This window comes from Solanum tuberosum, unplaced genomic scaffold (assembly GCF_000226075.1).
Source record: "Solanum tuberosum cultivar DM 1-3 516 R44 unplaced genomic scaffold, SolTub_3.0 scf00151, whole genome shotgun sequence".
Lineage (NCBI taxonomy): Eukaryota > Viridiplantae > Streptophyta > Magnoliopsida > Solanales > Solanaceae > Solanum > Solanum tuberosum.
Window position 1 is genome coordinate 771,990 of NW_006239077.1, and position 12,866 is coordinate 784,855.

The window sequence follows — 12,866 nt, forward strand, 5'->3', positions numbered from 1 at the left end:
CATCATTCTAGAGAAGCAGAAATGTGACGTGAAATCACATGAGTCACTCCAAGTATAGTCAATTCATGTTAATGTTGAATAGCTAAGTATACCAAAAACTGCAAGACGTTAAAGTTGAAAAGTTCATAGGTCCTTTGGTTCAAGGTAGAAACAATAAACTTTTTCTACTGAACAGATTTTTTTCTATAACTGACATTCAAGGGCAGAGCTAGTGAGGGCTCAGGGGTCATCCGAACCCCCTTCAGTGGAAAATTACACTGTTTAGACATGGTTAAAACTATTTTTTATGTATATATAGTAGAAATTGAACCCTCTTCGTATTCAGAAATAATACAAACAAACAAAGAATTCAACAACATAACAGAACTGAACTCATGGAAATTTCATATTACCATTTATATATACGTTCTTCATTACTGAAATCAAATGACTTTGCAACTTCGGGTGAATTAAAGATACCAGTGCTTTCTGCTTCCGCAGAAACTGCATTCATAAAAACATAATTAGGTAGCAGAACCCTAAAACCAATTCAAATCCGATGCATTTTCGGTAAGTAGAAAAGGAGAGGGAGAGGAGACTTACTGGCGAAGAAGCGATAACCTCTGAGACGAGAACGGGAGAGTGGTAGAGTAGAACGACGACGACGACTTGCGGAGGAGAAGAAAAGAGGATTGAAACGAAAGCACAATGAGGGGCATGAAGAAGAAGAAGTAGAAGATAAGAAAGAGGAAGTGCACACAGCCATTGTAGACACTTCACACCCAGGCGCTACTGGGCACAGCAGTTTTATTATCCTCCCGCCGAGCAATTTATTCCATCTTTGGGCTGTAAAAATTTGTGAAAAACACCTATATGGTCCTTAATCTATGTGTGTTATTTTAATTTTTAATTTTTAATTGAAATTTTTACATAAATAATATTTTTTATTTGACTAATTACGTTTTTAAATGTTACTTTATTTTTATTACCATATATGATATAATTTCATCTTTAATAACCATTTAATATAAATCTGTATTAAAGTTATATTAAAATTGTATAAACATATATTAGGTGAAGTTCTGAAAAATTGTATTAAAGTTGTATCAAAACTGTATTAAATATAAACAACCGGTGGTCTGGTGGTGGTAATTACGAAAAAGAAAAGGTGAAGCTCTGAAAATCTGTATTAAAGTTGTATTAAAATTGTATAAATACAAACGATAGTTATAATACAATTCAATATTATACATTACTATAAATTCGATAGTTATTATTCCAGAACAAATATAATACATTTCTAATGTAAACTAATTTAAATAGTACCGAAATGTTTGAAATTCACATATAATACTTATATAAATTTGTATTAAAAATGTTTTAGTTACATATTCACCGTGTCCATTAAACATACCTATAATATCCTATATATAGGAAAATATTAAATTCAAATTGTATTACAATTGTTGTATATTTTTTTCTCTCATTAGTGATGTTAAAAATGTATTATATTTAAATTTCAAATATTATTTTAATATAATTAGAATTATTATTAAGATATGTTAAAAATGTATTATTTTTTAAAATGAATTGGCCTTTTATTTTTAAGATATGTTAATATTATTTTTAATGTATTATATAATACATTTTGAATGTTAAAATAAACACATTGGGCTTATGTTCAGACTTAAGATATGTGGACCGCTAGTTCCCTGTTGGTTGATGCTATTTGTGATAAGAAAAGTAAGGCTAATTTGCGTAAAAGTAAAAGATATGTTATAATTCGTAAATAATGTTATATAATATATTATTTATGTAAATTGCCTTTTTAATATGCAAGTGAAATGATTTTTAAAATATATGAAAGGGAAAAGGTACAAGTACCCCCTAGACTATGACCGAAATCACAAAAACACGTCTTAACTAAACTAGGGTCTTATTACCCTCTAAATCCATTTTTTATAATTTTGTACACCTTTTTGGCTTACGCGACATCCAAATATCTCCCACGCACCTCAATTGTGTGGAGTCACGGAGTGTGCCACGTAAGCCAAAAGGTGTATAAAATTACAAAAAAATGAGTTCAGGGGGTAATAGGACCTTAGTTTAGTTAAGGTGCGTCTCTGTAATTTCGGTCATTGTCTAAGGGAGTACTAGTGTCTTATCCCTATATGAAAAGACATTAAAAATAGGGATTTGTTTTTGTGAGAAGACAAGAATTTGATAGAGAACTCAGCTTGATTATTCTCACAAGCTATTGGGGTTTAAATAGCTAAGTATACATGTCCTAAAAAGGAAGGAAATCGATACCTAATCAATACAAATCAATATCAAATCAAGCTAGAGTAAATCTAGGAGTAGATCAAGCTACCTACTATATTTACACATATGCTATAAAATATTCCTAGGATTCTATCACTCCCCCTCAAGCTGGTGCATACAAATTATATGTACCAAGCTTGTTATATATATAACTTGTTTCGGGACCAGCTAGGGACTTGGTGAATATGTCGGTAAACTGATCACTTGTCTGCACGAACCTTGTGACTATGTCTCATGAAAGTACATTTCCTCTAACAAATGACAATCAATCTCTATATGTTTGGTCCTCTCGTGAAAAACTGGATTCGATAAAATGTGAAGTGCAACTTGATTATCGCACACAAGTTTCATTCCTTTAGTATCTCCAAATTTCAACTTCTTCAATACTTGCTTTATCCATATGAGTTCACATGTCACTGTCATAGCCTGATATTCTGCTTTTGCACTAGATCTAGCAATCATATTTTTTTTCTTACTTTTTCAAGACACCAAATTTCCCCCAACTAGAACACAATATCAGAAGTGAATCATCTGTCAGAAAGTGACCCTGCCAATCTACATCTGAATATCCAATAATTTTCTCATGTCCTCGGTCTTCGTAAAGAAGTCCTTTCCCTGGAGCAAATTTTATATATCAAAGAATGCGAATAACTGCATTCTAATAACTATCACAGGGAGAATTCAAGAACTAACTTACAACACTAACCAGAAGGTAATATCAGGTCGAGTCACTGTGAGATAATTTAACTTTTCTACCATCCTTTTATATCTTCCTGGATCACTAAGAGGCTACCCCTAAGCTAGTAGGAGGTTAACATTTGAATCCATTGGAGAATCAATAGTCCTACAATTTGTCATCCCTGTCTCTTCAAGAATATCAAGTGCATACTTTCTTGTGAAATGGCAATTCTTGATTTGGATTGAGCAACCTCAATACCCAAGAAGTACCTCGATCGACCAAGATCTTTCGTAAAAAAGTGCTGGAAAATGTGATGTTTCAATTTGGTAATTCCCTCATCATCATTGTCTGCGATAACTATGCCATCAACATACATTACCAAATACATGCACAAACCTGAAGCAGAGTGACAATAGAACACAGAATGATCAGCTTAACTTTGCATCATGCCAAACTCATGAATAACCATGCTAAACTTTCCAAATCATGATCGGGGAGATTGCTCCAAGCCATAAAAATGCTCGTCGCAGCACTATGTTACTAGTCTCCACCTGAGCAACAAAATCAGGTGGTTACTCCATATATATACCTCATTTTTTTAGATCTCCATGAAGAAAGAAATTTTTAATATCCAATTAGTAGAGAGGACAATGATGAACCACAACCATGGATAAAAGAGACGAACTGAAGCAATCTTGGCCACATGAGAGAAAGTATCACTACAATCAAGACCAAAAATTTATGTATAACCCTTGGCCACTAGTCAAGCTTTTAGGCGATCAATCTGTCCATCGGGTCCAACCTTCACTGTATATACCTACCGACAAGCAACTGTATATTTATTTGGAGGTAAAGGAACAAGCTCCTAAGTACCACTAGAGTGTAAGGCAGACACATCTTCAATCATAGCTTGTTGCCAGTCTAGATGAGAAAGAGTCTCATGTGTAGTCTTAGGAATAGACACAAATAATAGTGATGATACAAAGACAGAATAGGCCGGTGACAAACGATGACAGCTCAAACAAGTATAGATAGGATGAGGGTTACGAATAGAGCGATTACCTTTTCGAGTGACAATAGAAGGACTCGGTATAGACAAGTACTCATCAACAGGCAAGGATTCTGGCAGAGGGCGTGAATCATTCGGGAGCATACGACAATGATAGGTTAATAGTGGTGGAGGTGCAACCGAAGAATATGGAGTCATAGGAGATGATGTGGAAGGATAAACTACGGCATGATCTCCAAAAGATGGAACTGGTAGAACCTCAGAAATGTCTAATGTTCAACAAAAAAGGATAGAAAGTAGGTCTGACCTTAAAAAAAGTAGCATCAACTGATATAAGGTATCACTAGAGGTTAGGTAAGAAGCATCGATATCCCTTTTGTACCATAGAATAATTGAGAAAGACACATTTAAGAGCATGTAGAGCAAATTTGTCTTTCTCTGGAGTGAGTATATGGACAAAGCATGTGCTCTCAAAAACGCATGGTGGAAGAAAGAATGAGATTGACTTGGAAAACAAAACGGTGTGTGGTACATGATTATGAATAGTAGAGAAAAGCAGACGTTTAATCAGATAACAAGAAGTGAGCATTGCGTCCACTCAAAATCACAATGGAACATTTGCTTCTATGAGAAGACGGTGTGTAGTCTCAATAATATGCATATTTGTTCTCTCTACAATTCCATTTTGCTGTGTAGCGTAAAGACAAGATGTCTAATAAAGAGTTTCATAGGAAGACATACATTGTTTAAATTAAGATGATAAATATTCACGTACCTTATCATTACGAAAAATGTGAATAAAAACACTAAACTGGTGTTTTGTTTCAGCACAAAAAGTTTGAAATATGGAGAATAATTTAGAACGGTCTTTTATTAAGAGCATCCAAGTCCACCTTGAATAATCATCAATGAAAGTAAAAAAATACTTAAAACCCAATATAGACTTGACTCTAGTAGGATCCCAAATACCGGAATGAACTAAATGAAAATGAGACTCTGCACGATTATTAGGACTACGTGGAAAAGTAGCTCGAGTGTGCTTCCCCAATTGATGTGACTCACAATATAACTTTGACAATTTGGACACGCTAGGTATCATTTTTTGAAGATTGGATAAACTAGGGTGTCCCAATCATTTGTGGATTAAATATGAAGAGTCTGAGATTGAACAAACTATAGTGAATTTGTGAGAATTGAGATAATAAAGTCCATCTAACTTATACCCTTCGCCAATCATCATTCCCGTATTGAGGCCCTACATGACAAAGAAGTCACTAAAAATAAAACGAAACAATTTAAAGTCTGAGCCAAATGACTTATTGAAAAGAAGCTAAAGGGACAAAAAAAACATCATTTAGAGTCCTAGACGAAAAAGGATCGGCTTGACCGACTCCGACTGCCATGGTCTAAGAACTATTATCTGATGTAATAGTGGGAAAGGACTGAGATTAAGTAATATTAGACAATAAAGATTAGTTACCAGAAATGTGGTCAGAAGCACCTAAGTCCATAACCCAAGGGCCAAGTGTGGTGGATTGTGAGATACAAGCAACATGAGAGAGCAACACACATCACGAGTATGACCCAATTTGTTACAATATCCACATCTTGGTCATTGTTTCCCATGACGGCTTCCATGTCGATTTCTGTTCCAAAATGCAGTCTGAGATGCTAGGACAGAAGAATCTGCAGGTGGTATTGGATGACTAGATGACATAAGTGGTGCAACTAGTCGTAACAATCGAGCAAACATATCATCCACAACATGAATAATTTAGCTAGCCAAAATATGATCTCTCACTGAATCAAAATCATATGGAAGTCCAGCAAGTGTAACAACTAGAAACATCTTCTGACGCTTCTCTAATTGCTTTACAACACTTGAGTAGTGGGCATTAACTCATTAATTCTTCCATAACCGTCTGAACCTGTCTAAGATAAGTTGACATATCCGAGTCCTATTTTTAAGGTTAGTCAACCGAGAAATCACATTATAAAAGTAGGATATGTCAATTGTGTATAGCCCACGAGCCTTTTCCCAAACTAAAAAAGCAAGTTTGGAATGGTCGAAACAACGACATCAACTTTGAATCAATAGATTTTCATAACATACTACACAATTGAGCATCAATCTTCTCCTATTCGCCCCTATCTTTTTCAATAATATTCTTAGACTATGTAACCAAGTTGTCACACCCCGAGCCTACACCCTGGACGCGACTGGCACTCGAGAACTATTGTTGTCCCCAAGCGAACCCTTGGCTTGGCTTAACTCTTAGCGGAAGACTTACTCAACATATAAGAGAACTCAAAAGCAAACTTTACTCTAAGTCTTTAAAAGAAATAACTCATAATGTTTAAAAACATTCACAGCCAAAATAGGCAACTCAAGTCTAAAACATAACAACTGAAATGAACAAGACTTATAAACTATTGTCTGTCTATCTATTTATGAAGCCTCTAGTACTATGAGGGATTTCGGGACAAGATCTCTGATGAGTTTGAGATTTCGACTCATTTAGGGCTTTGTTTTTATAGTTTTATTATCCTCAATGCTTAGTTTATGTTTTAAACTGATGTTAAAGTGTTGATTTTCAACAATGAAGGCAAAAGAGCAAGGCAAGGATATAACCAGGCAAAAATGAGCAAAAAAAATGAAGAAGTTGAAGAAGGGAAACCTTGGTGATCGCCAAGACCACTCGGTGAACCGCTAAGTGGCTCTTCAACTTGCCAAAAATTACAGCATGCCAGCCCTAGGGAACAATCCAACTTGGTGATGGAAAGGGACAGTCGGCGAACCGCCGAATGGATTGGCGACAGCAATCCTGATCGCCTAAAGTTACAAAAGTCCAATGGTGCTGAGGCAAGTCAAGAAGACGATAAAGGGAGACACTTGGCGCATCGCCAACCAACTCGACTAATATCGTTGATTTGTCCTCAAGCAGAAAATTTGGAAGAGTATAAATATGAAACTTTAAAAGATTTGAGGAGAGTTCTAATAGTCCGAAATTCTGAACGACCGTTTTGAGTGTTTGAGAGCTTTTACCTTGAGTTGTTGATCCCAAAAACTTTTCTTAGAGTTTTGAGTAGAGATTTCAAGTGGGTTTTGAATTTTAGTTGATTTGAAGCATTGTAAAGACTTGGAATCCATTACCCAGCTCATGGACAACGTAGTTGGTAATAATTTCTTACTTTTTATAATGTGTGGCTAAAACTCCCATTTTTGGGGTTGTGATTATGTGATTAATTGTCTCTGGGTATTAGTGATTACTGATTTGATTGTTGTTTTGAAGTGGTTTTGATTGATAGCTGTGTAATAACTCATGAATTCTAGTTGCAAATGCAATTCTAACTTAGTATTCTAGGCTTTCTTGAGAGAGAGGTTCTAGAATTAAGGCTATCGATTGACGTTTGTAGTGATTGGGTTATTGTTGATTCAGCTCGAGAGAGTGAATCTGAATTCGATCCTACCAATCTATCTCGAAAAAGAGTGGATTAATTGAGGTTTTGGGTTGTTTCTATTGTTATGCTTGTTGAGGCTCGAGAGAACTCACTTGAATCGTAATAGTTGATCGAGAGATAGCTATTGCATCTATATTCTAGCCTACCCACTAAGACTCAGTGAATTTCAGTAATTGGTAATCACCCGTATATCGAAATTGGCAATTAATCGATCACATCCCAAGGATCCCTCTCTACTTGATTACTCCCCTGTTTTCGTAGTTGTTGTAGTTGTTACTTGAAAAACCTAATCCCCCCATCTGACACTTGTTGTCAAATATTAAAATTTGCTTTACTTTGTTTTGATAATGTTTAATTCTACAACCGATTAGAACACACCATTTACTTCTTAATTAAATTCCATTCTATATCACTCCATGTGGGATCGATCCCAAATCTTTGTTGGGTTTATACTAGATTACGATCGCCTACACTTAGTATTGGATGAAATGTAGTTGAGCGTTATCAATCCCTGATCATCCTAACAAAACAGAAATAAATGACAATAAATAAGGGATCCTCCGGAAGCAAGAAGGCTCACAAAACAACTCTGGAACTCGACTGGATCAACGAAGCGCTGGTTGATGATCTTGGTTACTTGTATCTGCATCATGAAAGATGCAGGCCAAATGGTGTCAGTACATGGAATGTATGAGCATGCAAGGAGAAATCTAAAACAAGACATAAGCTTGAACTGGAACTGAAGAAACAACTTACCTCGTCTCAACTCAACTCAACCTCAATTCATTTCAGTATAAAAGCAATAACAATAATGTGATATAAAAAAGAGCTTTTAAAACAGTAGTTAACAACTCAATGTATTAGAAAATACAATATAACTCAGTTTGTATGTAAAAATATAAAATAACTTTGTGGGAAATTCTCTAACCGACAACCATCACTATGTGCTATATGATGATACAACGTCTCGCCCACTCTACCAGAACTGTCCTATACTTTGCCGGGGTATAGGACTACTCACTAAGTGGATCCACTAAGCTATGCTTAAAAAGCAATAAAGAATCATCTAAAAAGTATGACCATTTCTACCCACGTTAGCTACATGGTTTATAGTGGCTGTGAGTTGTTTGAACTCTCCCCCATATCGGTGATCAATACTACTCCCAAAAATATAACTTATCTCATTATGTTTAAAAGCATTTCCTCATCCTCAACTTTGAGATTATTACTCAAAATATTTCTCTTAAAAAGAGATAGTACTCAAAACTCCTCATAACTCATTTGGAAATCATAGTTTCCTCCTCATATTAAATGTAAAACATTTACTCTTGGGAATACCTAGTTCCCATATATTCATTTTGAAAAATAAAACTCATCTTTACTCATTCTCATACTCAAGTACTCAAGTCCTAAAAGAAGTTTTAAAAGATTGTAAAAGACTTCTCAAAATGACTCGAAAGAACTGTCAAGACTTTACTCTTAACTCTATCTTGAATTTGAAATATGAATTCAAGAATTATGCTTTGGGATGTAGGACCTCTCAATTTAGGAAGGTTAAGATAATTGAACATAAGAACGAGCGAAGATCCAAAATTAAAGAATACTGGCACGACGCGGAGATAGAATTAAATATTTGGTTGCGAATTAATTTTTGAGACAGAGGACTCTGTATCCTCTCCGTGACGTGTAGAGGGAGTGATCAATTGGGTATTGGAAATCTGAGACGTTTCCGCGACGCGGACCTAGGCGCAATTATTTGTCTGATCTTTTCTTCCTCTCCCAAACTCAATTCAACTCATACCCACTGCAATTCTATGGTCAAAATTCACAAATTTTCATGACCCAAAACACTTTCAACGAAACCCACACAAAGAATCATCAATCTACTCATCTCATTCGCAAACTCTTGCCTTAAGAACTCAAAACAACATTCTACTACCAATCAAATTCAAGAACTTCTCAAGAACTAAACAATTCAACATCAAGAATGAATTCGTAGGTAAAAGATTACATGATTGGCGTGAGGGCAAACAAACCCAGCACTATAGAAGCTTACATACCTTGATTTGGCGGAAAAAATTCCCCGATTCGCAAGAAATCTTGATCGTTTTTCCTTTTCTCTTCTTGAACTCTCTTCTAAAAACTCTAAGCATAATTTAGGATTTGTAAAACTGACCCAAATCAGATTTGACCCCAAAATATTTACTAAAAACGTTTTAAGTTGATGGGATAAGGAAATTACCAAAATACCCCTCACTAATTTGGGTAACTTTCCTTAACTGGACAGACTGACTTCAAACGTGCATATCTCCCTCATCCGAACTCAAAACTTAGCAAACTTTATGGCGTTAACATCTTAAGGGCCACCTAAATCATCTTGTATTGAAAGTTATGGTCGTTTGAAGTTGACCTAAAAACTCATAACTTAGCATAACTTTGCAAAAATTTCAATTTAGAGTTTTCCAATTTAGCGCCTTTTAAATTTAGCTCTTCCTAAGGCGGGATGTTACACAAGTGATCCTAAAGACCTTGTCCCTTGCACCATAATTGAACAGAAGAGGACCAAGATAAATAGTTTGCACGACCTGCCAAAGGTTTTGTGGTGATGCCATGGTTTGGATTGGAGGAAATCACAAATTTAGTGCTAAACACATCGGATCCGAGAGACATGAAAAATAAATCTATTAGTGTTCAAAAATAAAGTAAATTATGGGGGGAAAACCTTAAAAAAAAGATCTGAAAAACTGAAGAACTGCTTGTTGTCTTGCCGGAGAAAGTTACTAGAAAAAAAAACTTGCCAGAAAAGTGACTGAAAAACACCACAAGCTTCCAGGATTCCGATCGTAATGGTAGTACTGGTATATGCACAATACCCCTGGAGAGTGTCAGAGTCACAAAACAATAGAGGTTTTGCTGGATAAAGTTCTCAGCAATTTTGTTCTCTTATTATTCTTATTTTCTCACTAAAGAAAGCTCTAATATAATGTGAGAAGACAAAAGTTTGAGAGAGAAATCAACTTGAATATTTCCATAAGCTATTGGGGGTTTAAATATCTAAGTATACATGTCATAAAAAAGGAAAGGAAATCAATGCCTAATCAATACAAATCAATATCAAATCAAGCTAGAGTAAATCTAGTAGTAAATCAAGCTACCTACTATATTTACACATATGCTATAGAATATTCCTAGGATTCTAACAGTTTTATATACATAAACAATAAAGTAATTAATTTATAACAAATATATTCATGTTTTTATTTACATAAAAAAATAATCTCAAACGTCATAGAAAGTATACATTGACTATATACTAACGAGTTGAATATTGAAGTACGAACCGTAAATGAAGCTCATGGAATCAAACTTTTGAAAGCAATTTTTTTTGTATGATTCGTACAGACCCAATTACAGGTCGTAAATCAAATTATGGGCCATAAGTTTGGCCCGTAGAATGAAGTTCTAAAACTTTTTTTGGGTCTGATTTTTGCAGATTCAACCACGGTTTGTAATTTAAACTATGGGTCATAATTTAGGATTGTAGAATGAACTTATGACACTCCAATTTCGTCCTGGATTCCACGAGTAGTAGATTCAACTACAAGTCATAGTTAGGCATCATGGAAGACTTTCGACAACTGTACTGACATCATTCAGCGCTGCATCTTTTAATGATGCAGATACATGTACTTAAGATCGACATCATGTGCTTCGTTGAGATCCTCTCCATCAGATTTTTATGAGACACCCTTGCTTTTAGAGGGCTCCAGTTCAGTTATGTAGTTCATTATTTAGTAGACATTCTAATTTATTATTTAGGTAGTCGTGAGTCTTGTTCCAACACCTATCTTAGTTCAATAGAGGCTTCATAGACAAGTTAGTGAGTCGGTTTAGTCTTGATATTTAGATAATTTAAACATTATTATTATGATTAATACTTATATTTTAAACTTTTCATATAGCATGTTCAGAGATGTGAATATTTATCACATTTAAAGTTTCTGCATAAGTGTTTAGCCTTCCGATCAATAGTAAGCCAGGTCAAGAATTTACTTGGGACCAGTAATGATTTTTGAGTGTCGCCCATGCGTAGGGTATAAGCTCGGTACATGGCACACATGCTTAAACATAAGAAAACTTTTTCATGTTGTTAAAGGGTTAAGAAGAAGACAAGCTTAATTGTCACCGTCATCGCTTGCTACGTCTTCAACTTTGACTTTTGCTTTGGCAAATAATTGATTGAGAGCTAATCATTTTGGACAAAAATTAATTTTACCTTAATTATTTAATCAAAAAAATCCAACTCAAAATGTTCCATCATGTGTAACGCAATATGGTGAAGTGCGGATCGCACACTAAAGAGACACATCTTTTGGTGCATTGATTTGAGTGTGTGGTAGAAGTGCAAACCACACTCGGATATGTGCGGACCACACATGAACCACATAACCCAACCAATGAAGTTTTTAACATTCTGATTTTGAAGTGCTATTCATGTGCAGACCGCACTTACCATATACGAACCACAAATGCCCACTGCTTCTAAATTAGTGTAATTTTTTTATACATTTGCTTTTTTCCTGAAGAAGTTTTGTTGGCTATAAATACCCGATTCTTCCTAAGATATCAAGTATGAATTTTCTAAAAAACTCAAGTGTAATTTGTCGTTGTTGAATAAGTTTGAAGTTCAATGAAATTTGAGAAACCTCTACTCTATTGAAGTAAATTATTCTATCATGAGATGATGTATTTCATCATCTCTGATACTTGAGGGGAATTATTTCTTTAAATATCCACTATGTATTCAGTATACTTGATTTTTCATCTTTCATCTTATTTTACTATTATTATTTCTTTAATAATATTTACTACTCATATATTAATTAAATACAGACTTAGCGCAAATAACAGTATTTACATATCAAGAATAAAAAAAATATGCAAGAAATCTACATAACTTTTATCAAAAACATTTTTCTCTTCTCACCAAACACATCATTTTTTAATTTAGCTTCTAAATTGACATAATACATAAATATGCTATTTAACTTGATTTGAATTTACATATACGCCATTTAATTTTGAGTGTATACAAATAGACATTCAAACTTGTATAAAATTAAAAAGTAGACACATGCGTCCTTCGTAACATAATACAAGTAGGATGTCCCTTTCGGTCACAAAATTGTCATGTAGGACGAATGCATTTATTTATTTAATTTTATACAAATTTAAGTACCTACTATTATTCATCCAAAATTAGAGAACATAAATGTTAGTTAAAACAACGGTGACATACTTAATAGATAAAAAGAAAAAGAAAATGAAAATAAGTTTCCTGTCCGTACAATTCCTTGTCCTCAAAACCACCTTCCGCTCTCTCCTCTTTTCTTCTCATGCATGTCCACTATACCC

General features: G+C 34.6%; 1 protein-coding gene across 2 annotated transcripts in view; it reads right to left on the bottom strand.

Annotated features, from left to right (window-relative positions):
- Nucleotides 1–817, bottom strand: part of LOC102583318 (valine--tRNA ligase, chloroplastic/mitochondrial 2) — a 54,230-nt gene extending 53,413 nt beyond the window's left edge. For both annotated transcript variants that reach the window (XR_367688.2, XM_006353054.2), the window contains exons 1-2: nt 583–817; nt 393–483 (exon numbers count right to left, since the gene is read on the bottom strand). Coding sequence is in view for 1 of the 2 variants with exons in the window: in XM_006353054.2 (XP_006353116.1) it covers nt 393–483; nt 583–745 (254 nt within the window). In the remaining variant the exon portion in view is untranslated. The remainder of the gene's footprint in view (nt 1–392; nt 484–582) is intronic.
- Nucleotides 818–12,866: the final 12,049 nt, after the last annotated feature.